The sequence below is a fragment of the Macaca nemestrina genome, chromosome 17, assembly GCF_043159975.1.
Source record: "Macaca nemestrina isolate mMacNem1 chromosome 17, mMacNem.hap1, whole genome shotgun sequence".
Lineage (NCBI taxonomy): Eukaryota > Metazoa > Chordata > Mammalia > Primates > Cercopithecidae > Macaca > Macaca nemestrina.
In genome coordinates this window covers 50,736,867-50,764,074 of record NC_092141.1, presented here as the reverse complement: position 1 = coordinate 50,764,074, position 27,208 = coordinate 50,736,867, and the positions used below count along the sequence as shown (strand labels likewise).

Genomic DNA, 27,208 nt, shown 5'->3' with positions numbered 1-27,208 from the left:
TGTGCTGACTAACAGGTAAAATTAAGAGGCAAGCAGAGACATTGTGCAAAGGGGAATTTCTCCAGGAAGTGTTCACTGCTACTGGCCACGTGCTAAACTACCGCTGCTCCCATGGTAGGTCTGAAGCCTCAGGGGAATACATTTTAATCTTGATCATAACTTTATCCTGGAGTCTAAGAAAATCCAGGACAACCAGCTGAGCAGGAAGAGTGTGATAGTTAGAGAATTGGTGACATCTCTTGTGCTACACTAAGATCCTCTTACTCTTTTGCTCTGAGAAGAAAGAATAATTTTGAGTTGTCCCTTGAAATAATATTTATAAATAATAAACAGGATTGAGAAATAAAATATGACTGTAATCATTTTTAGAAGTGGTGGCAATAATATTCCTTGAAATAATAGAAACAAACATTGATAAGAGGTAACCAAACCAGAAAAGTGGAAATTAGACAATGAATCAGCTCCAACACTTTTCCTTCTATAATGGTATAAAACAGGAGAGAAAGAATATATTCCAATGTGAATAAAAACAGTAAGAAGTAATCACTATCATTTAGTCCTTTTTATCAGTCACCGCCAGGTAATTAGGAGATCTGAAAAGTTTCCTTGACCTGGATTTTTGATGGTTATTAAAATACGGATCCAGAATAGCAGTGGAAGGTAATCCTAAATGTACAAATTCAGTGGAAAACAAAAGAAAAATAAAAGAGTGGAAGAGGAAGAGACAAATATTTTGGCAAATGTAGGGGAAACCTAAGAATTAGACAATTTAAAGACAAAGACAAAGAGTTGGAATGAAGTAAGAACTTGGTCAAAATACAGACAACTTGGCAAAATAGAAATAAAATTTGGAATGAGATGTTCTGAATCGAAAAGAGAGGACTTGAGAAATACAAGGGCAAAGGCAAAACACTTCCTCTTCTATTTTGACTTTATTCTAGCGCTTTTAGAAGAATATTACAATTTATAATTTTGAACATACCTTGTAAAATAGATCATTACTATTGGCAAGGAAAAACCTAAACACAAACAGTGAGGGATAAGAATTAGAACAAAAATCATCAAAACTTGACTTTCAATGCCCTTGTACATACAGCCATCAGACAAAGTTGAGACAAAATTCTTTTAGAGGCAATTCTACGATCTATTTTACTATTTAACAAATTGGGGGCACATTGTCAAGGAGGGGTCTCCTTTTATCTAAGAAAAATTAAAATCATAATACAAATGAAAATTCAGTTAGTTTGGTCCTTATGAAATTGTCTATATGCTGAATTAATTGAGCAAAATGTAAAGAAATGTCTGCTTTTCAGAAATTATCTGAGAATTCCAGAAATAACAACATTTTTTTTTAAATCGCTGTTCTCATAACTGTACATTTTTTGGCACATAGCATACTCAAGTTTAAAAAGATTTGACTGCAATCTTTGGAGACAACTAATCTTAACAGGCAACTAGAATAATTCGTAGGTAGAAGGATTCACAGAATTATCCAGAATTCCTCAAAACCAAAGAGAAGACTCCTTTTAGATTTGTGACACCAGGGTACAGCTCTCCACTAAGAACGTTAAAGTACAGCAAAGCACATCTCTAGAAGATATAAACAGAACTTCAGTTAAATGGAAGGCTTGGCTAACCACAGTTCAGTAAACCTGAGTTGCAGTGTAATCTGATAAGGAACAAACAGCATGGATTCCAGAAGTGTAAACCATGTGTCCCTAACACACTAGAGTTCTTTGAAAGAATTAATCAAAAAAATGGATAAAGAAAACCATATATATAATTCAGAAGCTTGTTTTTTAAAAATAAAGTTTCTCATAAGAAGCTACTGAGAAACTTTAATAACTGTTGTAGATTAAAAATTGATTAACAGACAATAAACCAAAACCAATATGGAAAGTATCCAGAAATTAATACTAAGCTAGTGAAAAAGCTTAAAGACCTAAAAGAAGCATATGTGGACAGAAAGGTGAAGACTAAAAAATTGCCAGTGACATAAAACTATCCACTGTAAAGCCTGAAAGTCTTTGCTAAGGTATGATGAAATTCCCTCTTCACAAAGTAAAAACAATACTTAATGTATAATGATAGGATCAAAGTTAATAGTTTAAAAAACAAAAAAGATTGGTAAGATTTGCCAGAGTGAGAAAAAGGATAGAATAAGAGAAGATATGATAAAGATTGATAAAATAATGAATGGCAAAGAGAATGCCAACTGGTGCTGTTTGTTTACTTTTTCCTTTATGAAAACACAAACTTTATGTAGAGCTTTATGATAATAAGATTAGAACTTAAAAGAATACATTTTATGGACCACATAATTAGCCCACTGAACATGCTATCACAGGATATCAATAAGGCACGTATGGCTCTCAAAAACTTCAGTGATACCAAAATATGACTAGTAAAATTACTTATGGTAAAAACTAAAATGGAGCACACAATTCATGCTTTAGGGTATTAACTAGGCAAGGCCAGGAAGGAAGTTTCCTTTCCAATTGCTGTAGTATTCAAGATGATTTATGATTTTAGCTTTTAAGTATTCCTAATTCCATTTTAGAGTCCAAGTTATCTTACTCAAAAAAATCTTATGCCATTTTTCCAGATATACTCTTCTTTCCTATTTTTCTAAATAGCAAAGCCTTCCATTTTCACCTAATTCTCCTTCTACTTCATTTATCCCAGCTTCAAAATATTGCCTAAGAAGTGATAATGAATAAACACTAAACCATATATTAAAGAATACATGTTTGGGAATAAGTTCTATAATTTGTTAAATTTTCCTATCTTCTCTAAGTAGACAAAAATTAAAATTCATACAATAAATTGGTTCTGTTCATAGTCTGTTCATATCACAAAATTAAAATTTGAGTTTGGATGCTAAGATGGATCACATTTAAGAATATTTTAACCTGTGTCCAGTAGCTACAGCAAGAATTGTTCTTTTATATGATAAATTTCAATCAATAAGCAACATCATTTTATGGAGTAAGACAGTGGAAAGACCATTAAAAAGGTACAGCCCTCTAGGTTCTGTCTTTACTATGGGGAATGAGCAATTGGTCTATGAAATGCTATGGCCCCAGTCATTTCATGTATGAATGAGTTACAGGCAACATTCACAGCCTGAAAGCCTAAGAATCTGTGTCTGAAAAACTTGGCAGATCAGTAAAAAATATGTTAAATTTAAATTCTTGAAAATGATAAAATTATGTGTGGATGAGGCCAAAGTGATCAGGAGGCAGGTTTACACCTTGTGTCCATTTTGTAATCCAATCCTCTCCATTTTGGGCTTAGCAATAGGGTGCCACACGTGGTGTAACGCCAGCCATAGCATTCAAGCTTGACTGAATTTTAAAAGTGACACAGTAATCAAATATGCTCCAAGGGCATTCCAGAATTTCAGGTGCTGCTGACCATTAAAATCAACCTTCTTAGTGCTTACTTCAATTTAAACAGGATGTAAAGTACAATCCTCACTTCAATTAAATACAAGCTCATATACTTCATCTATCAAAAATTAGAGCCCAGAATATATCACTTAAAAAAAGGTATTATGTGTATCTAAGTAGTTATGCAATACCAGTTAAAAATAAGCAGATAATCTTCTAAAACATAGGATTTATGTATTTCTTCCAGAGTATAAAATAAGAATTTGCTTTAGAATGCCAATAAGGCAGTATCTACTCTTTCTATGAAATAGAAAGCTAAGCAGTAGAAGCCCATGTATGGTATTTCATTTGGGAGACAAAAGAAGAAAGGCATACTTCAAACAGATGGAAAGTGAAATATAATAAAGTTATACTTGCCTGCATTAATTTTCCTTCTGCTGGAGTTATTTCAGCAACACCAGCAAACACACCTTCCAAAGTGAGATTCAGTTTTCCTGTGGGGTCCATTTTCAAGGGGATCACTCTGATAATAGCTTTCTGTTCTGCTGATCTTTCAGACTCCACCGCTGCTGCCAGCACCAGTCCTGTGCGTCCAAAGCCCGCCTGCAGGGTAGCCATCAGCAGCCAGGGCCAGAGGGCAGCCAGCTGCAGCTGGTGGCCACCACTCATGCTACCAGCTGCAGCAATGCACTTCAACCATACATACTGCTTCCACTAGCTAATACCAAATGCAGGTTCTCAGATCCAGACAAATGGAGGAAAAGAACATTTATGCTTCAGTTTCAGAAAGCCAAGTCGTAGTTTTGGCCCTTCCTTTCTCTAAAGTTTATTCCCAAGAGCAGGTGGCATTCCTGATTGGGCAGAGAAGAGGATATTTTCAGCCCACATCTGCGGCAGGTATGTCATTTTCTCCCATCTTCACTGTGACTAGTAAAGATCTCACCACTTTTCTTTGGAATTTCCAACTTTGCTTGTGATTGAATGTCACATCGTGAATTTGTATTATGTCAGATCACTTGGCATTGCTCTTCCATATGCATCAAGTTGCCAGGCACTAAACCCAATGTTCATGAACAAAACAAGGCAAAGTAAACAGCTACGGCCATGCATCAAAGGTGAGAGTGAAGAACTCCAGCTCAGAAAAGGAAGAGATGGCCCTTTTTAAGCCATAATATGTGTCAATGGTAAATGACTAAAAACCACAAGGAGATTTTTTTTTTTTTTAATGGAGGAGAAGAGGGAACAATAAAAATTTCAGGCCACACGTTGATGTCCAAAGATGCTACAACATGTATTAGAAAAATTTCCACATTAAACTGTATTTCAGTGTAGCCAGGGTTCTAGGCCCACTGCATTTACATACTTTTCATGAACTTAGACATACCATAATTTTTTATGTTTTACCAAAATTTGCCTATAAATTAGGTGCTAATTTATGTATCTTCACACATTACAGGATAATCCTGGGCATCACAACCTTTTCCAACTTTCATAATTAGAGTATTTGAAAAGGTTAGCTTTCCAATTATTTTTCCAGTTAAAATTCATATTTCTATCTCCGTTTTCTTTTCTCTCTTAAGGATTCTTGATTTTATTCTCCAGCTCGGAAATGCCGAGCACTTTGATTTCCCATGAGATGCTTTTGGAAACTACTTTAATATCCAGATTTTATGATCTGTAATTTTCTAGGTTCATAAGAAAAACAAAGGACTATTCCTAACATGTTTTCCTTGAGGGGGTGGGGAATAAAAGGTAGGGAGAGCAGGGAGGCGATTAACCACAGGCTCTAGGTAGAATACCCTGAAAAAATACAAATAAGCTTGAGTAGAATAAATCTGTGCTATTTCCAGGCACTATGAAAATTTGGGTCTTTGTACAAACACAGAATAAGATTTTTAAAATGTGCACCCTTAAGTAAATAGAAATACACTTCACCCACAAAGCCCTCTGTGTTCCAAGGTCAAGTTTAAAAATATTATAAAGTCTTCAGAACAAGTGCTGAAAAGCCAAGCAATTGAACAACATGAACCTGTTATATAGATTCGTTTCTTTTGCTGAGGCAGAGGGAGGGGAGAAAAAAAAGAATTTCAAAAGAAATCTGCAAACCTGTTGTGCTGTCGGGCCCACTGGAATCCACGGGGGTGAAACAAATTCAATTATGCTTTTACAGATCCTGCTCAAAAAAGGTTTCAACTGCTTAACCAAGTACAGCTCATTCTTCCACCTTCTTACTCTGCAACCAAACAAAGTGCCCCATACTACAGGTAGGTGCCGAGAAATTCCGCAGCCTGAAAAAATAATCCATGCAGGTCAAAGGCAGAAATTTACTCCAAGATGAGAGATGCTGTCCCCAAGAACTAGATTAAACACTTACAGAAAATCCAAAATCATTTCTGAAACCTCCTTTCTAATAAAAGTTCTTTTTTTCTCCAAACAGCATATAAAATGACCAAGTCTTGAAAGAGAAAAGGAGCAAAGTAGCAAATACATCAACAATTCACTATCAGAAACACAGAAAATCCCAGAGAGAGAAGGCAGTATCTCTGAATCATGGATGGACTTGGAAAGTTCGGAAGGATTCGAGTGCTTCCTTTCAGAAAGACAATTCTGGATCAACTCCCTAGAGCAGGAAGCCTGTGGTTTATAATTGGTGTTCTAGCTCTGACTCCCTCCCCTGGGACAGCAATCACGCTCTCTACCTGCTGACAAAGTGAGGGTGGAGCTGCTAGAGGCAACCACCCCCCACCCTGCCCCCCTCCTCCTGGTGCGCACACATAACACTTACTTAACCAGACACGTTCTTTTGCTCTCTCCCCTCCCTCAGCTCCTCTACTCCCTCTATTGAGCCACAGCTAAACTGCATCCAATTTGATCCCCAGTACCTCTCTCTGGGTACGCAAGCTACCACATGCAAATCACGGCCACTCAAACATATCTAAGCAGACTCTGCACCCAACAGAGCATAGATGATGGTATGAGGAAATAAACAGAAAAAAATAAAGGTAATCCAGAAAAGAATGGACACAAGGTTTTGCAAATATAAATTCAAAAGGATTTCTGCTCATTCCAAGTTTGAGTGTCTATAAATGGCAGAAAGCCAGAATGAAGTGATCCTGTGCTTTAGTACTTACTGATTTACTGCTACTTATGTCTGCTACCCTGGGAAGGGCTCTGTCCATTTTATGCTTAGCTTTTCTTCAGCTCTTACTAATTTAAATTCAGTAGCTCTGTCTAAACTGTGCCTATATGGAACTTTCAAATCAGGGTCATATCAGAGGTCTGGAATCCAACTGTTACTTTCTTTTCAATCTTTGAGAGGTGAAATAATACTATGGATCAGACCTATGCCTTCAATGTAAGACTCCAAATAAGTCCATGTCATAAATACAAGCAAAAGGGTAAAATATGATTAATGAGAAAAGCATAGGCAAAAAGAAAATGAATTTGTGGCTAATTACCACATTCATGAACTACAATCCTTATTACTACCTTGCCACTAGAAATAATACAACAGTTTCTAATACATTTATAACATTTGAAGTTTCAAATTACCAGATTATATTTGACGTGGTGAGACATTTTATTTCTGAACTGCTGCCATAAACTTTCAAAATTATACAAATGAACAACAATGTGGATATAGTTAAATCTAGTGAACTGTACACTTAAAAATGGTTATGGTAGTAAATTTTACATGTTTCTTACCTCATGTACAAATGAATCTCTGATCATCTGTAAAATGCCGATGATAATAATTACGATAGGTCTGTTGTAAAGATTAAATGACATAATGCCTCTGAAAGCAAAAAGGATGAGTAGTCTACTGACCTTCAACATTGTTTTCCCTGTAGATAAGGTTTATGAGAGTAGTGTCAGAATTTCAGACCTAATAACTAACCTAGATCAAAGACAAATTTGAAAATAATTTTTTTGTTTATTTTTGTTGTTTGAAACAGGGTCTTATGTCACCCACGCTGGAGCACAGTTGTGCCATCATGGCTCACTGCAGCCTTGACCTTCATGGCTTCCCACCTCAGCCTCCAGAGTAGCTGGGACCACAGGTGCGTGCCACCACACCCTGCAAACTTTTTCTTTTTTTTTTTTTTTTTTTTGAGACAGAGTCTTGCTCTTTTGCCCAGGCTGGAGTGCAGTAGCGCTATCTTGGCTCACTGCAAGCTCCGCCTCCCGGGTTCACACCATTCTCCTGCCTCAGCCTCCCAAGTAGCTGCGACTGCAGGCGCCTGCCACCACGCCCAGCTGATTTTTTGTATTTTTAGTAGAGACGGTGTTTCACCGTGTTAGCCAGGATGGTCTCGATCTCCTGACCTTGTGATCCACTCACTTCAGCCTCCCAAAGTGCTGGAATTACAGGCGTGAGCCACCATGCCCAGCCAACACCCTGCAAATTTTAAAAAAATTTTTGTTGGGCCAGGAATGGTGACTCACGCCTATAATCCCAGCACTTTGGGAGGCCGAGTTTGGGGATCACCTGAGGTCGGGAATTTGAGACCAGCCTGACCAACATGGAGAAACCCGAAAAATAAAAAAAAAATTAGCCTGGCATGGTGGCGCATGCCTGTAATTCCAGTTACTTGGGAAGCTGAGGCAGGAGAATTGCTTGAACCTGGGAGGTAGAGGTTGCGGTGAGCTGAGATTGTGCCATTGCACTCCAGCCTGGGCAACAAGAGCGAAACTCCATCTCAATAAATAAATAAATAAATAAAATAAAATAAAATAAAATAAAATAAAACGAACGTTTTTGTAGGGATGGAGTCTCCCTATGTTGCCCAGGTTGAACTTGAACTCCAGGGCCCTAGCAATCCTCCCATCTAGGCCTCCTAAAGTGCTGGGATTACAGGCATGACCCACCATGCCAGGCCTAAAATAAATTCTTAATGTAGCACTTTTTCTGTCTTGTTTGGACTTTAAGAATATAATGCAGGTACAGCTGGCTGGGCATGGTGGCTCACGCCTGTAATCCCAGTACTTTGGGAGGCCGAGGTGGGTGAATCACTTGAGAGTTCAAGACCAGCCTGGCCAACATGACGAAACCCCATCTCTACTAAAAATACAAAAAATTAGCCAGGCATCAGTGGCATGCCCCTATAATCCCAGCTACTTGGGATGCTGAGGTGGGAGATTCTCTTGAACCTGGGAGGTGGAGGTTGCAATGAGCTGAGATGGTGCCACTGCACTCCAGTCTGGGCGACAGAGCAAGACTTTGCCTCAAAAAAAAAAAAAAAAAAAAAGGAATAGAATGCAGGTACTACAGTAATCCCTTGGTATCCATGGAAGACTGGTTCTAGTACCCAGTGAGTACCAAAATCCAAGGATGCTCATGGCCTTTATTAAAATGGCTTAGTATTTGCATGTTACCTATGCACATCCTCCTGTATACTTTAAATCATCTCTGGATTACTTGTAATACCTAAAACAATGCTTATACATTCCTTAATTCTCATGGATTTAAAGTGTATGGCCTGTGGCATATTCAAGTTTTGCTTTTCGGAACTTTTGGAATCTTTTTTCCCAAACTTTTTCAATCTGAGGTTAACTGAAACCATGGATGTGGAACCCACTGATATGGAAGGCCAACTATATAAACCCTTTGTGGCTCCTTTCCTAAAAGATAGGAAGAGTTCTAATTCTGCTGGAGATAATTTTTTGAAATCTGTCATGGTTTATGATTTTATTCTGTGTATGCCATGTAATTGTATAGCATAAATAATGCAACATATACATTGTTATACATGATATATGCAAAAATACCTTTAAAGTTAAACTAAACCAAAAAAATAACCTACAAATGGGCTTTGCCTCATCTATTCCTGCTTAAAATGTGCAAAGGAATGAAGAGACCTAGCCCTAGTAATTAATACACACACTTAATTGACAGAAAGAAGACAGATACAAATGTGGTTGCCCTCTCTTGAGGAAACTCTGAGATTTGGAAATGATGATGATATGCATCATGAACCTGGAGACCTGGAGAAACTCAGAATCAAACCAAACAGTTCTATGTAGTTTAGTTCACTGTTTTAAGTCACCAGAATTGCAAGAGCAATTACTCTTCAGCTTCAAAGTTTTGGAGTTACCCTCTGGGTTTGATATACTACAACATTTTCCTAGACATGTCATAAAGATGCCATCACTATTGTAATGAAATGCCTAAGTCTCAATGACATCTACTAGCTAATCTTATACATGAGACAGATCATCCTTCAGGGTCTACTTTCACCTCTGGATTGATTAAATTTATTAAAGATCATTCATCCTTTTCCAAAAATGTAGGTTTCTGTAAAACATGTCTAAGAATTGTCCTTATCCTTAATGGCATTTAAACAATTCCATTGCTATTTAAATGGAAAAAAAAAAAAACTTTTAAAATTCAGATTATTTGAAAAACAAAGTACAATCTCATTTGAATTATGCTATTAACTGTCATAATGACTGAGTTTTCTATTAATCACCAATCAAACAGTAAGAACAGGCAAGACAACAAGTCTAGTTGGAACACTCACTTTATTGTTGACTGAGTGAAATTTATCAGTGCTTAAGGTACTGAAATACTGAGGTACTAGTCAGGAACCTTGTTAGTTGACTAGCTGTGTCAGACCCTACTGGCTAATTCACAGGAAGATTTTATTATACCTCTTGCCATTTTGCCCAAGTCATTAATGACAGCTTTAGTTGATAGATACAAGGCATGTAAGGATAGCAGGAGATCCAGCTCCTTGGTCTGCTGTATTCATATATAAAAATGTTTGGAAAGCTGAATAAGGCATTTCATTAATTAAGCCTTAAAACAACTGAAACCAAATCTATGCCAAGGTTCCTGCTTGACATGTGTTCCTCAAAAGATACTATCTCAACATATATAAAGCTAAGAAAGCCATATTTAGGGGAAAATATCATCTACACAGTATATTAGCTCTTCAACATGACAGAGAAAAAGCAAAGTTCCTTCATTTGGAAATTGGGTCTCCTCTTCACATACTCTGACAAAATATTATATAGTCTGGCCAAAAGATACAGGTGTCTTGATAATTTGCTCTTTTAAACCTTGCTAATAAAGATAAATAAATGCCCATCACATAGACATTATCTAGTCTAATCAGATGGACCACACAGGTCGCTTTTCAGAATCTACTTTAATATCTAAACAGAGTCACTGCAGATCAACACAGAGCTCACCCTTTTCCAGAAAAGTAGATCTCTGTAATATTTCTAGGGTTTGACATCATTGGGAAGGCACAGTGCAGTATAAGAAATGAACTGTCACATCCACAGTGGCTAGCATAGTACTATGTCATATCACCAAGTGCCTTTTTAATTAGTTTCACATTCCTAGGCTTTCCTTTTGTTTCTGCAGTGCTTAATAGGAGAACTGAAGCAGAATCCAATAAGAAAGTTCTGGTCAATCGAAAGACTTTAAATCAGAAAGTTTCTTGCTGTCACTGGGTAAGAAAGTAAGGGATCAACCACAGAAACTGGACATCCAAGACATCCTTCTCTCCTAAAACAAAGTCCCACAATCCTACTGCACAAATCTAGAATCCTATAACAGGGATAAGAAAAAAATGTTACCATCTATCCCACTATCCAAAATTCTCTCAGAAGCTTAAACTAGATCGAAACCATTTTTTAAAAATCAGAGGCATAGCTTCTGCTAAATGACTACTAATCAGTTTTCCCCACATTTGCACACAATACCTTATATAGATGAGAATTTATACTTATTGAATGTAAAAATCTAAAATAAGAAAATAGTGTATTAAATCTCTTAATGTTTTTGTTCACACATTGTACATTTTCCCTTCAAAATAAAAATACTACACATGCATCCTTTATCCTTCTATCCTGCAATAATAAAAATATAAAACTTTAAAACCTTTAAATCTATCAGCATTTATAAATACAATTATATAAAACAAGTTAAATACTTTCTTTAAAGACATTTAAGTAAGTGATATATTAATAAAACCTTTTTACCATTTATGATAATATATCATTAAAATGAAAGAAAGATACAAAAATAGAAGAATGCTTCCATTAATATAAAAGAATCAGGGAGTGTTAAGTGTGATAGATGGTCCAAGTCCGGATGCCTTGCTCTTAAAACAGAATGCTAGGTTAGGAAGTAAGAGAATTTCCTGGTTAATCACTTAGAAAATTAGCTCTTCTCCAGAGTTTCTTCCCTGGAATTCCTGATGCATTTAGACCTGTGATGTTGGTGACCTCACATGCCTTTGTTTCTCACACGATCTCCTCTAAAAGGATCACACTGTGACTTGAATCAGAGAGACTGAATTCCCCACTAAAGTTGTGCTGACTACAGTTTGAGTGGCAAGACGACAAATCAGCACACACACAGATTATTCTCTAGTACCATAGATGGAGCAGTTTTTAGATGCTCCTTGACTATAACAGAAGGTCAGAACTTTTCATTTAAAAGGGATCTGGGCAGCCAAAAAACATGGCTGCTAGATGTTCGGTAGTTTGTCAAGGCAGATAATGTGAACTGAACCGCTGTAGTACATAGCAAATTCCCAATTCTCAATTAACAAAATTCTCAATTAACGAAACAAAAAATACTTTTTTTCCTTAACAGAACTGAAAAAATCCCAACATTTTGTCACGTGCAAGGCTAGTCTGCCTCCAGCTACAGCTAGTGCACAATGTCACATTTGTCATCCATGCCTCACTCTTTTAATTCTTCCTCCTTTGGAAAGTGCTCCTGCTTGCAGGCCACGTCCACCAGCAGATGAAGATCTAGAAAGAAAGGATTGTTTACTCCCTCTTAGCCTCTCTGTAGAGTTCTATAGACAAGTTTTCAGAAAAGCAGAACAAGTTGTCTATGTCTCACCTGTAGAACTGGCTCTAAAATTATATAGTCCCATCGGATTCTCAATTTTGGGGTATTCCTATAACTCTAAAGCATACTGATGCAGCCTAGTTGTTAACCCAAAGAGACCAACAAATTTTAGTACCTCTCCTTTTCAGCAGTATGGCCAAGACTCTTTTCATCTCAGTTGCCTTCTTTTTTTTTTTTTTTTTTGACGGACTTTTGCTCTTGTTGTCTAGGCTGGAGTATGGTGGCACAATCTCGGCTCACTGCAACCTCTGCCTCCTGGGTTCAAGTGATTATCCTGCCTCAGCCTCCCAAGTAGCTAGGATTACAGGCATGCACTACCACGCATGGCTAATTTTTATATTTTTAGTAGAGACGGGGTTTCACCATGTTGGCCAAGCTGGTCTCGAACTCCTGACCTCAGGACCCACCCACCTTGGCCTCCTAAAGTGCTGGAATTACAGGTGTGAGCCATGGTGCCTGGCCTTCAATTGCCTTTTATTATAAGTGAAAAAGTAAGGAAAAGTGTCAAAGGGATCAAAGTGAATATACACATACAAATAAAAATTCATTTTCTTCATGCTGTAAGAGTAGGTGGGTGGGTTGTGGGAACATGAAAAGGCAATGCCTCAGGAAAAACAATGTTAAAATAAGTAATCACCATTTTTCCCAAGTTGATTGACTCTGTAAAATTCCCACTTATTGACTAACACAGCTGAATTCTTATAAAAACACCTAGCTCAACTGTCCATAAAAAAGAAAGCATATCCTCACACAGTGGTTCATTAAGAATGAAAGAAGTAAAAATGCGAATTAGGTATTAGGTTCTGTAATACAAAAAAGCTAAGATCATGTGTAGAAGTTGAGCTAAAATGTCTATCAGAGGAACACAGGCAGCAATAAAAGGATCTTAACGTGGCTTCTAGCTTCAACCTAATGAGCTTACAATTTTTACAGCAACATGCAGGGAGATTTTTTTTTTTTTTTTTTTTTGAGACAGAGTCTCGCACTGTCACCCGGGTTGGAGTGCAGTGGCGCGATCTCAGCTCACAGCAACCTCCACCTCCTGGGTTCAGGCGATTCTCCTGCCTCAGCCTCCCAAGTAGCTGGGATGACAGGCGCACACCACCATACCTGGCTAATTTTTTGTATTTTTAGTAGAGACAGGGTTTCACTATGTTGGTCAGGCTGGTCTCAAACTCCTGATCTCGTGATCTGCCTGCCTTGGCCTCCCAAAGTGCTAGGATTAGAGGCGTGAGCCACTGTGCCCAGCCCAGGGAGTATTTTTAGGTTGGTTTTGAAGCTTACAACTTTGCCTTAGCATTTGTGAGTTAAAGTATACAGCACAAACCCTTTATTTCATTCTCAACATACAAAGACTTTTGTCACTACATTTTTGGAACACAGCCTCTACAGGATTGATCCACAGCCCGAGCAGGATAGCTGATTCAAATAAAATGGAATTCTATTACTACTTGGTAGAAAATCTGGAAAGTATTTGAAATAGTACCTAATTTTTGCCATATTTTGTAAAAGATAGACTAGTCACCAGGGGCAGGTGCTTACTCATCTGGTGAACTATAATCTAGCCATATAGAGCAAGTAATTTAGCCACATAAGCATTTTGTGGAAGGAGAGTTTATCAGTTTATCACTTAAAATGAGTTTCTCATACATCCATGATCATAGTAGTATAATCAGCAGTATTTTTCACAATAGGCAAAAGGGAGAAGAAATCAACAGATGAAGGGATAAACAAAATGTGGTATACACATATAATGGAATGTTATTTAGCCTTAAAAAGGAATAAAGCGGGGCTAGGAGTGGTGGCTCACGCCTGTAATCCCAGCACTTGGGAGGCCGAGGTGGGCAGATCACAAGGTCAGGAGATTGAGACCATCCTGGCTAATACAGTGAAATCCCATCTCTACTAAAAATACAAAAAATTAGCCGGGTATGGTGGCACGTGCCTGTAGTCCCAGCCACCCAGGAGGCTGAGGCAGGAGAATCGCTTGAACCCGGGAGGTGGAGGTTGCAGTGAGCCGAGATGGCGCCACTGCGCTCCAGCCTGGGCGACAGAGTGAGACTCCATCTCAAAAAAAAAAAAAAAAAAAAAAAAAGAGGAAGAAAGCCAGGAGTGGTGGCACATGCCTGTAGCTCCAGCTACTCACTCAGAAGGCTGAGGCAGGAGGATTGCTTGAACCCGGGAATTCGAGGCTGCAGTAAGCTATGATGGCACCACTGCACTCCAGTGTGGATGACAGAGCAAAACCCTGTCTCAAACAAACAAACAAACAAACAAACAAACAAACAGGGAAGAAATTCTAGTACATGCTACAACAATAGGTATTAGGATAAATGAAATAAACTAATCGCAAAAAGACAAAATGCTATATGATTCCAGGTATATGAGGTAGCTGGAATAGTCAAATTCAGAGACAAAAAATAGAATGGTAGGTGCCAGGGGCTGTTGTTTAATAGGTATGGAGTTTCAGTTTGGGAAGATGAAAGGAGTTCTGTAGATGAATGGTAGTGATGGTTGCACAAATGTGAATGTATTTCATGCCACTGGACTGTACACTTAAAAATGGTTACAATGAGGCCAGGTGCGGTGGCTCACGCCTATAATCCCAGCATTTTGGGAGGCTGAGGCAGATGGATCACCTGAGGTCAGGAGTTCAAGACCAGCCTGACCAACATGGTGAAACCCTGTCTCTACTAAAAATACAAAATTAGCTGGGTGTAGTGGCACATGCCTGTAATCCCAGCTACTCAGGAGGCTGAGGCAGGAGAACTGAAGAATCGCTTGAATCTGGGAGGTGGAGGTTGCAGTGAGACGAGATTGCACCATTACACTCCAGCCTGGACAACAAGAGTGAAACTCCACCCCCCAAACAAAAAGTTACAATGAGCCAGGTATGGTGATGCACACCTGTAGTCCTAGCTACTTGGGAGGCTGAAGCAGGAGAATTACTTGAGCCCAGGAATTTGAGACTGCAGTGTGCTATGATTGCTTCTGTGAATAGCCACTGCACTCCAGCCTGGGCAACATAGTAAGACCCCATCTCAAAAAAAAAAAAAAAGGTTAAGGCCGGGCGCGGTGGCTCAAGCCTGTAATCCCAGCACTTTGGGAGGCTGAGACGGGTGGATCACAAGGTCAGGAGATCGAGACCATCCTGGCTAACCCGGTGAAACCCCGTCTCTACAAAAAAATACAAAAAACTAGCCGGGCGAGGTGGCGGGCGCCTGTAGTCCCAGCTACTCGGGAGGCTGAGGCAGGAGAATGGCGTGAACCCGGGAGGCGGAGCTTGCAGTGAGCTGAGATCCGGCCACTGCACTCCAGCCTGGGTGACAGAGCGAGACCCTGTCTCAAAAAAAAAAAAAAAAAAAAAAGGTTAAAATGGTAACTTTTATGTTATGCACATTTTACCACAAAATGGCTTCTCTGAAGTTTAAATAATAATGATAATAATGATAACAGTAATACATTTACATAACATCTCTTTTTCAGGTAGCTAAATGCATTGGGTTAAGGTCATCTAATTAATCCTGGGTAGTGAGTAGATAACTAGGAGGAAGAGCCTCTAAGCCATTTGGCCAATTAGTAAAGCCAATGGTTTCCAAACCTTGCTGCATACTGGAATTACCTGGGACTTTTTAAAAAATACTGATGCTTGGGGCCCCCCACCCTCAGACATTTTAATTTAATTGGTGTGGAATGTAACCCAGGCATCAGGATTTTTGAAAGCTGACCAAAAAGAATAACACCTAACTATGATCATTTTCTAAACCTATAGAGACATACCAGCTCCCTAAAGGACAGGCCATATGATGGTAGAAAACACTAAAATAAGATTTGGAATATGAATAGACCCAGTTGTAACCCTACTTTGAAAGCAGAGTAGGAATTGTTGATAAGGACAAAGGAAATGACTGTTAAAGCAACTACAGATCTCAAATGGGGAGGTAGACTGAAGAACAGTAGCAACAAACCCACTGAATTTTAATGATTGGGCATTAAAATATCGTTTGGCACACAGCTTCTAATAACAAGCATCTAAACATAATTTTATTAAAGCAAGCTTCCTTCATTAACAAAGTTGCCAATCAAGGAGCTAAGGAGTACAGAAATCAATAAAAATACAAAAAGACATAGACTAGCCTGGTGTTGCTAGAGGTTTATAAGACTTCACTCAAAAGATAAACTTGCATACTGATCAGAGAAGATAAGTATTTGGGAATCACAGGCTTGAGAGGTGAAAGGCCCCAAGAGACAAGAGCATTGCATCTACTTGTTTGGGAATGATCATTCCTACCAAGAGCATCCTCTAAGGTTTTGGGGCTATTACCTTAATGAAATCTCATCTATAATCCAATAGCTATAAAATGGGAAGTTTTTTCTTCAGGAATGAAGTGAACTTTGCTCTTAAACTTTCAGTTTCCTTTGACTGTAAAACTAAACATACTATCAGAATATAAGAGCATAGTTTCCACAGTAAGATTAATATTTGGGTACATGTGGTTTAGGGTAATACCCATTGTAGAAATCAGAAGAACATGATTCAGTCTAATATTCTTTACCTCTTGGTATTTTTTATTTAAAAGGTATTTCCTTAAGTCAGCATGTACTCAAAAGACCTACACAAAGCATGCCAGTGGCTGGAATGAACAGCCTCCTCCTAACAAAATACACATCACTGAAATCACTACAGTTTGGACACCTAATCAATTCGAAGTCTATTATTAAAAAAAAAATGTTGGCCAGGTGCGGTGGCTCATGCCTATAATCCTAGCACTTTGGGAGGCTGAGGTGGGTGAACTGCTTGCATCCAGGAGTTTGAGACCAGCCTAGGCAACATGGTGAAACCCTGTCTCTACAAAATAAGTAAATAAATAAATAAATAAATAAATAAATAAATAAATAAGCCAAGTGTGGTGGCATGTGCCTATAGTCCCCGCTACTCAGGAGGCTGAGGAGGGAGGATAGCTTGAGCCCAAGCAGTCAGGGCTGCAATGAGCTGATCACACGACTGCACTCAGACTAGGCAACAGAGTGAGATACTATCTCAAAATAAAGTAAAATAAAAAAACCACAAATGTCAAATAAAGCTTCAAGTGTGAGATGTCCCTTCTTACACAGGTTAAAGAAAATTTTAATTTAGTTTTTAAATTTTTATAATTTAGTTACAGAAGGGCACTGATAAGTTCTGGAATGTAAGATGTCCCTGTTCAATGTGATATTGAGCAACATAATGATATTCCAATAGTTAATGTTAGAATTACAGTATTTCAGAATTTGGGGCCAAATGAGTCTTTAGAGGAGGATTTCATGAAATTCTCTTACATTCATCATAAATAATGTATGTTGAGAGCTGGAACATTATTGATGGGAGATACTCTTAACGATAATGACAGATGACATTTAAATGATATTTTAGGAATTTTGTATCTGGTTCCTATCATTAATATTTTAACCTTGGAATTTAGTATCTATCAAGATAGAAAACATTTGGTCATCTATGAGAACTAAACTGAATGCTATTCCATTTTGAGCTCTCCCCACAAGCGGTACTTCCTTACTCTCTTAAAGCCTTCTCTGCCCATCAATGATCAGGGCTGCAAAAATATCAGAAGCTAAGAACAAGAAACAAGAACATCTAATACAGGGTTGGCAAAGTTTTTCCTATAAAGAGCCAGATTATAAATATTTTAGGCTTTATGACCCATATGGTCCCTATGCAATTGCTCAACTCTGCTATTGTAGCATGACAGCAGTCATAGACAACACATAAATGCATGGGTGTGACTGTGTGTTCCAAAAAAACCTTATGGACACTGAAATCTGAATTTCATATAATTTTCATGTATCATGAAATATTTTTTGGATTTTTTTCCTCCAACAATTAAAAAATGTAAAAACCATGCTTAGCATGTAGGCCATATAAAAACTGTCAGCAAACCAGATTTGATCCACAGGACTTAGTTTACTAACTCCTCTTCTAATAGCACACACTATGGGTATAATCAAGATAAATTTAAGGAAAACAGGAAAAAGATTTCATCAAGTTGAATATTGTTATTATGGTTCTCAAAACAATATATTTTCTCCAAAGAAGATATAAAAATGGCCAACGAGCACATGAAAAGATTAGTCATCAGGGAAATGCAAATCAAAACCACAATGAAGGCCAGGCGTGGTGGCTCACCCCTGTAATCCCAGCACTTTGGGAGGCCGAGGTGGGCGGATCACAAGGCCAGGAGATCGAGACCATCCTGGCTAACATGATGAAACCCCATCTCTACTGAAAATACAAAAAATTAGCTGGGCATGGTGGCGGGCGCCTGTAGTCCCAGCTACTCGGGAGGCTGAGGCAGGAGAATGGCGTGAGCCAGGGAGGCGGAGCTTGCAGTGAGCCCAGATTGTGCCACTGCACTCCAGCCTGGGTGACAGAGCGAGACTCCGTCTCAAAAAAAAAAAAAACCACAATGAAGTACCACCTCACACCACAAGGATGGCTCTAATAACAATGTTTTAAAAAGGAAAATATCAAGTGTTGGCGAGGATGTAGAGAAACTAGAACTCTTGTGCATTGCTGGCAGAAATGTAAAACAGTTCAGCCATTATGGAAAATAGTTTAACAGTTCCTCAAAAAGTTAAACATGGAATTACCATGTGACCTGGCAATTCCACTCCTAGGTATACACCCCGAAGAACTGAAAACAGGTACTCAAACAAATACTTGTACATGCATGTTCATAGCACTATTCACAATAGGTGAAATATAGAAACAGCCCAAACGTCCATCGGCAAATAAATGGATAAACAAATTGTGGCATATACATATAACATTATTCAGTCATAATAAGAAATGAAGTACTGATTTATATGCTATAATGTGGATGAACCTTAAAAAACATGCTAAGTAAAATAAGCTAGACACAAATGTCACGCACATATTGCATTATTTCATTTATATAAAATATTAAGAATAAGTAAATCCATAGAGACAGAAAACAGACTGATAGTTGCCAGGGGCTGGGGAAAGGTGGGAATATGGAACAACTGTTTAATGGTTATGGGGTTTTCTTTTGGGGTGCTGAAAATGTTTTGGAACTAAATAGAGGTGGAGGTTGTACATCATTATGAAGGTACTATATGCCACTTAATTGTTCACTTTAAAATGTTTAATTTATAGCAGGGCATGGTGGCCCATGCCTGTAGTCCCAGATGCTCAGGAGGCTGAGGCAGGAGGATTGCTTGAGCCCAGGAGGCAGAGGTTGCAACGAGCCAAGATCATACCACTGCACCCCAGCTTGGGCAACGGAGCAAGGTCCTGTCTAAAAAAATAAAAACTAAGAAATTAAATGTTTGTCCAGGCATGGTGGCTCACACCTGTAATCCCAGCACTTTGGGAAGGCCGAAGTGGGTGGATCACCTGAGGTCAGGAGTTTGAGACCAGCCTGGTCAACATGGTGAAACCTGATCTCTACTAAAAATACAAAATCAGCCGGGCATGGTGGCAGGCAGCTGTAATTCCAGCTGCTTAGGAGGCTGAGGCAGGAGACTCACTTGAGCCCGGGAGGTGGAGGGCAGTGAGCCGAGATTGCACCACTGCACTCCAGCCTGGGCGACAAAGCAAGACTCTGTCAGGAAAAAAAAAAAAAAATTAAATGTTTAATTCTATGTTAATTTCACCTTACAAAAAAAAAAAAGGTATATTTTCCTGTCAATTTGAAATGACCAGACAAAAAGAAGGGGAAAGCCGGATATGGCTATAAAGCACAAAATTCATAGTTATGGTTGACTTTGTCAACCTCATTGGATTAAGAAATACCTAGAAATCTGGTAGAGCATTATCTTTTTTTTTTTTTTTTTTTTTTTTTTTTTTACTGTTTTTGTTTTGTTTTGTTTTTTGAGACAGAGTCTCACTCACTCTGTCTCTCAGGCTGGAGTGCAGTGGCATGATCTCGGCTCACTGTAATCTCTGCCTCCCAGGTTCAAGCAATTCTCCTGCCTCAGCCTCCCGAGTAGCTGGGATTATAGGCGCCCACCACCATGCCTAGCTCATTGTTATATTTTTATGTTGGCCAGGCTGGTCTCGAACTCCTGACCTCAGATTATCTGTCCACCTCAGCCTCCCAAAGTACTAGGATTACAGGTGTGAGCCACTGTACCTGGCCTGGGAAAGCATTATCTTTGGATATGTCTCTGTGTTTCTAGAGGAGATGAGCATGTGAGTCTGAGTGGACTAGGTGGGGAAGATCTGCTCTCAACATGGGTAGACACCACCATCCAGTCAGCCAGGGGCCCAGAGAGAACAAAAACAGAGAAAAGGCAAGTGTGTGCTGCAGCTGGGGTACACTCTTCCTCTCCTGTCCTTGCACATCAAAACTCCAGACTCCCCAGCCTTTGTACTCTGGGACTTACACCAGGAGTCCCCTGGGCTCTCAGGCTCTAGTCTTGGACAAGTCACACCATTGGTTTCCCTGGTTCTGAGGCCTTTACACTTGGACTGAGCTACACTACCAGGGTCTCCGGCTTACAGACAGCTTGTGTGGGACTTCTCAGCCTCCATAACAGTATACGCCAATTTCCCTAATAAATCCCCTCTCATATGTCTATATTCAGTCATGAGTCACTTAACAATGGGGATATGTTCTGAAAAATGTGTCAACAGGTTATTTTGTCACTGCACAAATATCATATTGTATATTTACATAAACCTAGATGGTATAGCCTACTACATACTGATATGGTTTGGCTGTCCCCAACCCAAATCTCATCTTGAATTCCCACATGTTGGAGGAACCTGGTGGGAGGTAATTGAATCATGGGCTGAGGTTTTCCCGTGCTGTTCTCATGACAGTGAATAGTCTCATGAGATCTGATGGTTTTATAAGGGGGAGTTTCCCTGCAGAAGCTCTCTTCTCTCTCTTCTCTTGTCTGTTGCCATGTGAAATGTGCCTTTCACCTTCCACCATGATTGTGAGGCCTCCCAGTTATGTGGAACTATAAGTCCATTAAACCTCTTTCTTTTGTAAATTGCCCAGTCTCGGGTATGTCTTTATCACCAGTGTGAAAATGGACTTATACACATACCAAGGCTATGTGGCATAGCCTATTGCTCTTAGGATACAAAACAGTACAGCAAGTTACTATACTGAACACTGTAGGCAACTGTAACACAATGGTGAGTATTTATGTATCTAAACATAGAAAAGGTATGGTAAAACTACAGTGTTACAATCTTATGGGACCACTGTTCCATATATATGGTCCGTTACTGACTGAAATGTCATTATGCCGTGCTTGACCATATATATCCTATTGGTTCTCTCTCTCTGGAAGACCCTGACTAATACACATACCAAAACATATCTTAGTTTTCAGTATCAGAGCATGGTAATGAGATATGGAATGGTATCTTTTGTAAAACATACACAATTCTTGTTTCCAGCAGAAGAGACCTGTAGAGGACAACCCTTGTGTAACCATATTGAACCTAGCACAGTACCAAGCCCAAGGCAGGTATTCAATAAGTGCTTGTTAAAAGAAACCTGAGGGTGGTTTGACTCCCCATATATTCAAACCTTACCTCTTAGTGGTTAACTAAAAGACTACTCATAGAGATAAAACACAGACATAGACACAGACACAGAAAGTAGAATGGTGGCTACCAGCATTTAGGGGACAGAGGAAATGGAGACTTACTGTTTAATGGGTACAGAGTTTCAGTTCTGCAAGATGAAAAGAGTTCTGGAGAGAGATAGTGATGATGGTAGCAGTGGCATTAACTGAATTGTACATTTTAAAATGGTTAAGATGGTAAATTTTATGAGTATTTATCACAATTTTTTAAAAGACTGCATTTTTCCATAAATTTTTTAAAAAGTACATTAGTACGATAAGAATGTATATGGAGAAAAAAAGCAACTCATTCATTTATTTATCCAACAAGGAGTGCCACAGGTAATATTCTAGGTTCTGGGGATACAACAATGAACAAAACAAAGTCCTGGCCCTCAGAGAACTAACCTTCTAGAAAGAGTGGGGGTGGGAATTATAGAAAAATAGCAAGTAGTAACAAGCACTGCAGAAGAAAAACAAAGAAGAATAAAGGGACTGAAGGAAGGCAGGACATGGGGAACAGGGTGCCATTTCAGATGGCATGGTCAGGAAGATTTCTATGATGAGCTGGCATCTGAGCAGAGGACTGAATGAAATGAAGGAACACGTCATGTGAAAATATGGGTGAAAAACATTTCTGGCAGAGAGAATACAAAGTATAAAGGCTGGAGAATTCTTGGTATACTCAAACAATAGTGAAGAAACTGCTGGGGCTGGACTAGATGAGGGAGATGGAAGGTAGTAGGAGATGAAGTCAGAACAGTTGCCAGGCACCAAATCATTCAGCATCTTGAAGACCACAGTAAGGATTTTCAGATTTTCTTCTACATATATATAGAAAACTATTAAAGAAATTTAGGCAAGAAAAATAATTACTGATTTAAAAGGATCACTCTGGCAGAAAAAGACTGTAGGGGCCAAGAGTAGAAGCAGAAAAACCTTAAGAAGCTATGCAGTCATCCAGGCAAGAGAAAGTAGTAGCTTGGACTATGGTAACACCAAGTAAAGGAGGTGAGAAATGGTCAGATTCTGGATGTGCATCTACAGTGAGCAGATAAGATTTGCTGATGGACTGGACATGTGAGAGAAGGGAGTCAAGGGAGACTCCAAGAGCTGTGGCGGACCAGATGACTAGAAGTACCATTCATTCATTCATTCATCTGAGACAAGGTCTTGCTCTGTTGCCCAGGCTGGAGTGTGGTGGCACAATCACAGCTCACTGCAACCTCTGCCTCCTGGGCTCAAGCGATTCTCCCATCTCAGCCTTCCAAGTAGCTGGTACCACAAGCATGTGCCACCACACATGTTTTTTGTAGAGTTGGGGTTTCACCATGTTGGCCAGGCTAGTCTTGCTTAAGCCCAAGTGACCTGCCCGCCTTGGCCTCCTAAAGTGCTGGGATTACAGGTGTGAGCCACCATGCCTGGCCAATACTATTTATTTATTTGTTTGTTTGTTTGTTTTTTTGAGACCGAGTCTGGCTCTGTGGCCCAGGCTGGAGTGCAGTGGCGCGATCTCAGCTCACTGCAAGCTCCAGCTCCCGGGTTCACGCCATTCTCCTGCCTCAGCCTCCCGAGTAGCTGGGACTACAGGCACCTGCCACCACGCCCGGCTAATTTTTTGTATTTTTAGTAGAGATGGGGTTTCACCTTGTTAGCCAGGATGGTCTCGATCTCCTGACCTCATGATCCGCCCGTCTCGGCTTCCCAAAGTGCTGGGATTACAGGCTTGAGCCACCGCGCCCGGCTTAATACTATTTATTTATAAGTAAATAAGTAAAATTGGGGAAAAGGTAGAATATATTAAGCTTGGGACACTTACAGGACATCCAAAGACGTAGTGTAGGCAGTAGGGTATGCAAGTGAGGGTCAGAGAAGATTGAGACTTTAGATACAGGTTTTGGAGACACCACTACAAAGATGATAATAAAAGCATGAGACTTGTTGAGATTACCTAGGAATTGAACCGAGAGAGAGAAAGAATTGAGCTCTGGGGTTCATAAATATTTAGAAATCAGGAAAGTTGAAGAGCATTCAGTAAAAGAAACTACAGAGTTGGCCAGTGAAAACTAGGAAAGGGAGATGTTCCATAAGCCAGAAGAAAGCATTTCAGGAAGGTTGAAATAATCTGTTCAAACCGTGCTAAGGTCAAGTAAAACAGGGACTGATAATTGGCTACTGGATTTGGCAGTGTGGCAGTCATTGGAAACCTTGACAAATGCAGTTTCAGTTGAGCAGAAGAAAGAAAAATCTGCTTGGAGTAGTTGAGGTAAGGATATGCTTCCAAGGAGCTTTGCTCTAAGGAAAGCAGAAAAAGCACAGGAATAGCTACCTGGAAATATGAAGGAAAGGTCAAAGGAAATTTTTTTTTCTTTTTCTTTTTCTTTTTTTTTTTTTGAGACGGAGCTTCGCTCTTGTTGCCCAGGCTGGAGTGCAGTGGCATGTTCTTGGCTCACTGCAACCTCTGCCTCCTGGGTTCAAGTGATTCTCCTGCCTCAGCCTCCCAAGTAGCTGGGATTACAGGTGCATACCACCACGCCTGGTTAATTTTGTATTTTTAGTAGAGATGGGGTTTCACCATGTTGGCCAGGCTGGTCAAGAACTCCTGACCTCAGGTGTTCCACCCGCCTTAGCCTCCCAAAGTGCTGGGATTACAGGCGTGAGCCACCGCGCCTGGCCCAAAGGGATATTTTAAACACAGACCCTATGATGACATGTTTGCTTGCTGATGGGAATTATCTAACATAAAAGATAAAATGTTAGGCCGGGCGTGGTGGCTTATGCCTGTAATCCCAGCAATTTGGGAGAAGATCGAGATGATCCTGGCCAACATGGTGAAACCCTATCTCTACTAAAAATATAAAAATTAGCTGGGCATGGCAGCACGTGCCTGTAATCCCAGCTACTTGGGAGGCCGAGGCAGAAGAATCGCTTGAACCTGGGAGGCGGAGGTTGCAGTGAGCCGAGATCGTGCCACTGAACTCCAGCCTGGCAACAGAGCTAGACTCTGTCTCAAAAAAAAAAAAAAAAAGAAAAGAAAAGAAAAGAAAAGATAGAACGTGGCCAGGCATGGTGGCTCACTCCTATAATCCCAGCACTTTGGAGGCCAAGGCAGGAGGATCACTTGAGACCAAGAAATCAAGACAACCGGCCGGGCGCGGTGGCTCAAGCCTGTAATCCCAGCACTTTGGGAGGCCGAGACGGGCGGATCACGAGGTCAGGAGCTTGAGACTATCCTGGCTAACACGGTGAAACCCCGTCTCTACTAAAAAATACAAAAAAAAAAATTAGCCAGGCGTGGTGGCGGGCGCCTGTAGTCCCAGCTACTCTGGAGGCTGAGGCAGGAGAATGGCGGGAACCCGGGAGGCGGAGCTTGCAGTGAGCCGAGATCCGGCCACTGCACTCCAGCCTGGGCGACAGAGCGAGACTCCGTCTCAAAAAAAAAAAAAAAAAAAGAAATCAAGACAACCTGGGCAACATGGCAAGACCCTGTCTCTATAAAAATTTTAAAAATTTAGCTGGGCCTGGTGGCATGAGCCTGTGGTCCCAGTTACTCGGGAGGCTGAGGTAGGAGGATTGCTTGAGCCGGGAAGTTGAGGCTGCAGTGAGCTGTATTCACAGCACTACACTCCAGCCTGGATGACAGAGGAAGACCCTGTCTCAGCGGGAAAGCAAAAACAAAGATACAATGTGATTACTGAAGAGTAAGAGCGATAGCAGTAGGCCCTAAGTCTGTGAGTACACAAAAGGGGACAGGATTCTGTATACAAATGAAAGGACTGGCCCTTTTCCATTATAACAGGAGGAAAGGGAGAGTGTAGGGTTACAACTGGAAGTAGACTGATAGATATGTTGGTGGGAAGATATGAAATCTTTATTCTAGCTGCTTCTATTTTCTCAGTAAGATACAAACAGGGTCACAGCCATGAATGAAGAGAGAGGAGAAGCACTGGAAATGGAGCAGAAAGGACAGGATATAATAGAGTGGCTTTGGAGAATGGGGAACATATTGACTAGAAAAATATTATAGGACTACTGCAACACTGAGAGCCTATGTGAATTTAAAGTGAGACTAAGGCCGGGTGCGGTAGCTCATGCCTGTAATCCCAGCACTTTGGGAGGCCAAGGTGGGTGGATCACCTGAGGTCAGGAGTTCAAGACCAACCTGGCCAACATGACAAGACCCCATCTCTACTAAAAATACAAAAATTAATTGTGTGTGGTGGCTCATGCCTGTAGTCCCAGCTACTTGGGAGGCTGAAGCACGAGAGTCGCTTGAACCCAGGAGGGGGAGGTTGCAGTGAGCTGAGATCACACCGCTGCACTCCAGCCTAGGCAACAGAGCGAGACTCCAGCTCAATAAATAAACCAATAAATAAATAAATAGAGACTAGCCATCTGAAAAGTGACCAGTGGTAATAAACATAAGAATAGTAAATGTTATAAAGATAATAGTAATTATTGCTAAAATTCTATTGCTACTGTGTACCGACTACTTACTATGTAACCCAGCATAATACTAAGCCAGTTCTATGATTTATATCATTATAATCCATATCCCTCATTTTGCAGATGAGGAAACCAAAGCTCAGTTAGGTAAACATGTCCAAGGTCACACAGTAAAGAGTAGAATCCAGGTTTTAATGTAGGTTTTTCTAACACCAAAAGCTTTCTTTCTATCTGTTATGCTGTACTGTTTCTAATGAGCAGTATATTAATCTCACACATTGACCTTGGTTAAGGCCTCTTAATGCCATGCAATCTTACATACAGCCATGTTTCCACAGACCAACTGTTAGGCCAAGGTCTATCAGAGAGGAAGCATTTACAACTTCATGAATTGTATTTCTGCTCACACTTTAATTAAACTAACTTTATTTTTTTTTTTTTTATTTTTTAGCAGAGAGGTTCTAGCTTATTCATAACTCATTTTCCTCTTGTCCCTAATAAAATGAAAATGTGATTAATGTCATAATGATGCCAAGATTTCACAGCTCTTACGTTTCACAGCAGGAAGCCAACATCAATTAAGACTCATCTATTAACTGCACTGACCAAAGGATAAGGCTTTACTTAGGAAAAAAAACAACAGGAAGAGTTAACAAAGGTAATCAATGTGCTAATTATTTTATCAGTTACACTTACAACCATAACATGTAGTGAAAGAGAGGAAATTATTATTTTAACAGCAGGCACCAGAGTTCCTCTCAGGGAGGTAATTGTCTTTGTTGAGGAATATATCTTGATAGATTGTTCTGGTTGGGAAAAATGAGGCCTTAAAAACATCAGAAAATAGAAGAGATGCCTAACCTTCTTTGCCTAAGTAAAACACAGAAATTCA

General features: G+C 39.7%; 2 protein-coding genes across 3 annotated transcripts in view; both read right to left on the bottom strand.

Annotated features, from left to right (window-relative positions):
- The window catches only part of LOC105476821 (ring finger protein 43), a 73,540-nt gene extending 67,976 nt beyond the window's left edge, over positions 1 to 5,564 (bottom strand). The window contains exon 1 of the mRNA XM_071082871.1: positions 3,810 to 5,564. Coding sequence (XP_070938972.1) covers positions 3,810 to 4,061 — 252 coding nt within the window. The 5' untranslated portion in view covers positions 4,062 to 5,564. The remainder of the gene's footprint in view (positions 1 to 3,809) is intronic.
- Positions 5,565 to 9,895: 4,331 nt separating this feature from the next.
- Positions 9,896 to 27,208, bottom strand: part of LOC105476823 (heat shock transcription factor 5) — a 60,430-nt gene continuing 43,117 nt past the window's right edge. For both annotated transcript variants that reach the window (XM_071082867.1, XM_011733048.3), the window contains exon 6: positions 9,896 to 12,164. In XM_071082867.1, the coding sequence (XP_070938968.1) occupies positions 12,094 to 12,164 (71 nt within the window). In that variant the 3' untranslated portion in view covers positions 9,896 to 12,093. The remainder of the gene's footprint in view (positions 12,165 to 27,208) is intronic.